This window comes from Vollenhovia emeryi, unplaced genomic scaffold (assembly GCF_000949405.1).
Source record: "Vollenhovia emeryi isolate VEMERY1.0 unplaced genomic scaffold, V.emery_V1.0 DF951789.1, whole genome shotgun sequence".
Classification (NCBI taxonomy): Eukaryota; Metazoa; Arthropoda; class Insecta; order Hymenoptera; family Formicidae; genus Vollenhovia; species Vollenhovia emeryi.
The window spans coordinates 1-1,058 of NW_011954577.1; the positions used below are offsets into that span (position 1 = coordinate 1).

Here is a 1,058-nt window from a genome sequence, read left to right on the forward strand (position 1 = left end):
GGATGCAACGCCAATCTTCGGGAACGAATACACTGCGATGAATTATGTAAGCGAAATGTTACAAACACTAAATGCGGTGGAAATTGCGAAGGAAACGAAACGTGATAAAGTGTTGAATAAAATTGTAAGATATGCGATTGATCAATGGCCAAAAGTGAACGAGTTAAGTGAGTATGAACAAAAGTTTCATGCTAAAGTGAAGAGTTGTTCGTGGAAAAAGGATGCCTTTTCTGGGGATATAGAATCGTAATCCCAAAATCAGTGAAAAGTTTAGTGTTGCGAGAATTACACGCGTCTCACTTTGGAACTGTAAGAATGAAAATGATAGCGAGGTCATACGTCTGGTGGCCAGGCATCGATGGCGAAATTGAGCAAATTACAGCATCTTGCTTAGCGTGCGGACAAGAACAGAAAAAGCCATCGAGTTTACCATTAACACCATGGCCATGGCCAGACAAGTTTTGGAGTAGGATTCACAGCGACTTTCTTGGTCCATTTCATGGTCATATGTTTATGATCGTTATCGACGCTCATGCGAAATGGCCAGAAGTTATCGATATGCGAAAATGTACGACGTCGACAGAAGTAATTAAAGTATTTCGAAAATTGTTTGCTCGATTTGGATTACCGCGTCATCTGGTGACGGATAACGGTCGTCAGTACTCTAGCCTTGAGTTCAAAGAGTTCACTGAATGTAATGGAATAAAACATAGCTTTTCAGCACCTCATCATCCTGCGACGAATGGGGCAGCTGAAAACTTTGTTCAAACGTTTAAAGATAAAGTTACGAAAATTATGAAAAGCGGAAGAAATCTCGAGGAAGCAATAGATATATTTTTGTTCGATTACAGAGCGACCGAACACTGCACGACCGGCAGAAGTCCCGCCTATCTCGCGTATAAGCACGAGCTTAGAACTAGATTTGATCTACTTCGACCTGACGTAGGCGAGACGGTCGACAAAAAACAGACTGCGCAAATAATTGGCAAAAGAGGAAAGCGAAAAGTAGACTTTAGAGTAGGAGACGTTGTCCTTGTAGATGATTTCAGCGTGCGCAA

General features: G+C 41.8%; 1 protein-coding gene across 1 annotated transcript; it reads left to right on the forward strand.

The window, feature by feature from the left end:
• Nucleotides 1–55: 55 nt before the first annotated feature.
• LOC105557103 (uncharacterized protein K02A2.6-like) lies at nt 56–1,035 on the forward strand (the record flags this gene model as incomplete). The annotated part of the gene is made up of 2 exons (XM_012004287.1): nt 56–167; nt 263–1,035. Coding segments are annotated over exons 1-2 (885 nt in total), but the record flags the coding sequence as incomplete, so codon positions are not given.
• Nucleotides 1,036–1,058: the final 23 nt, after the last annotated feature.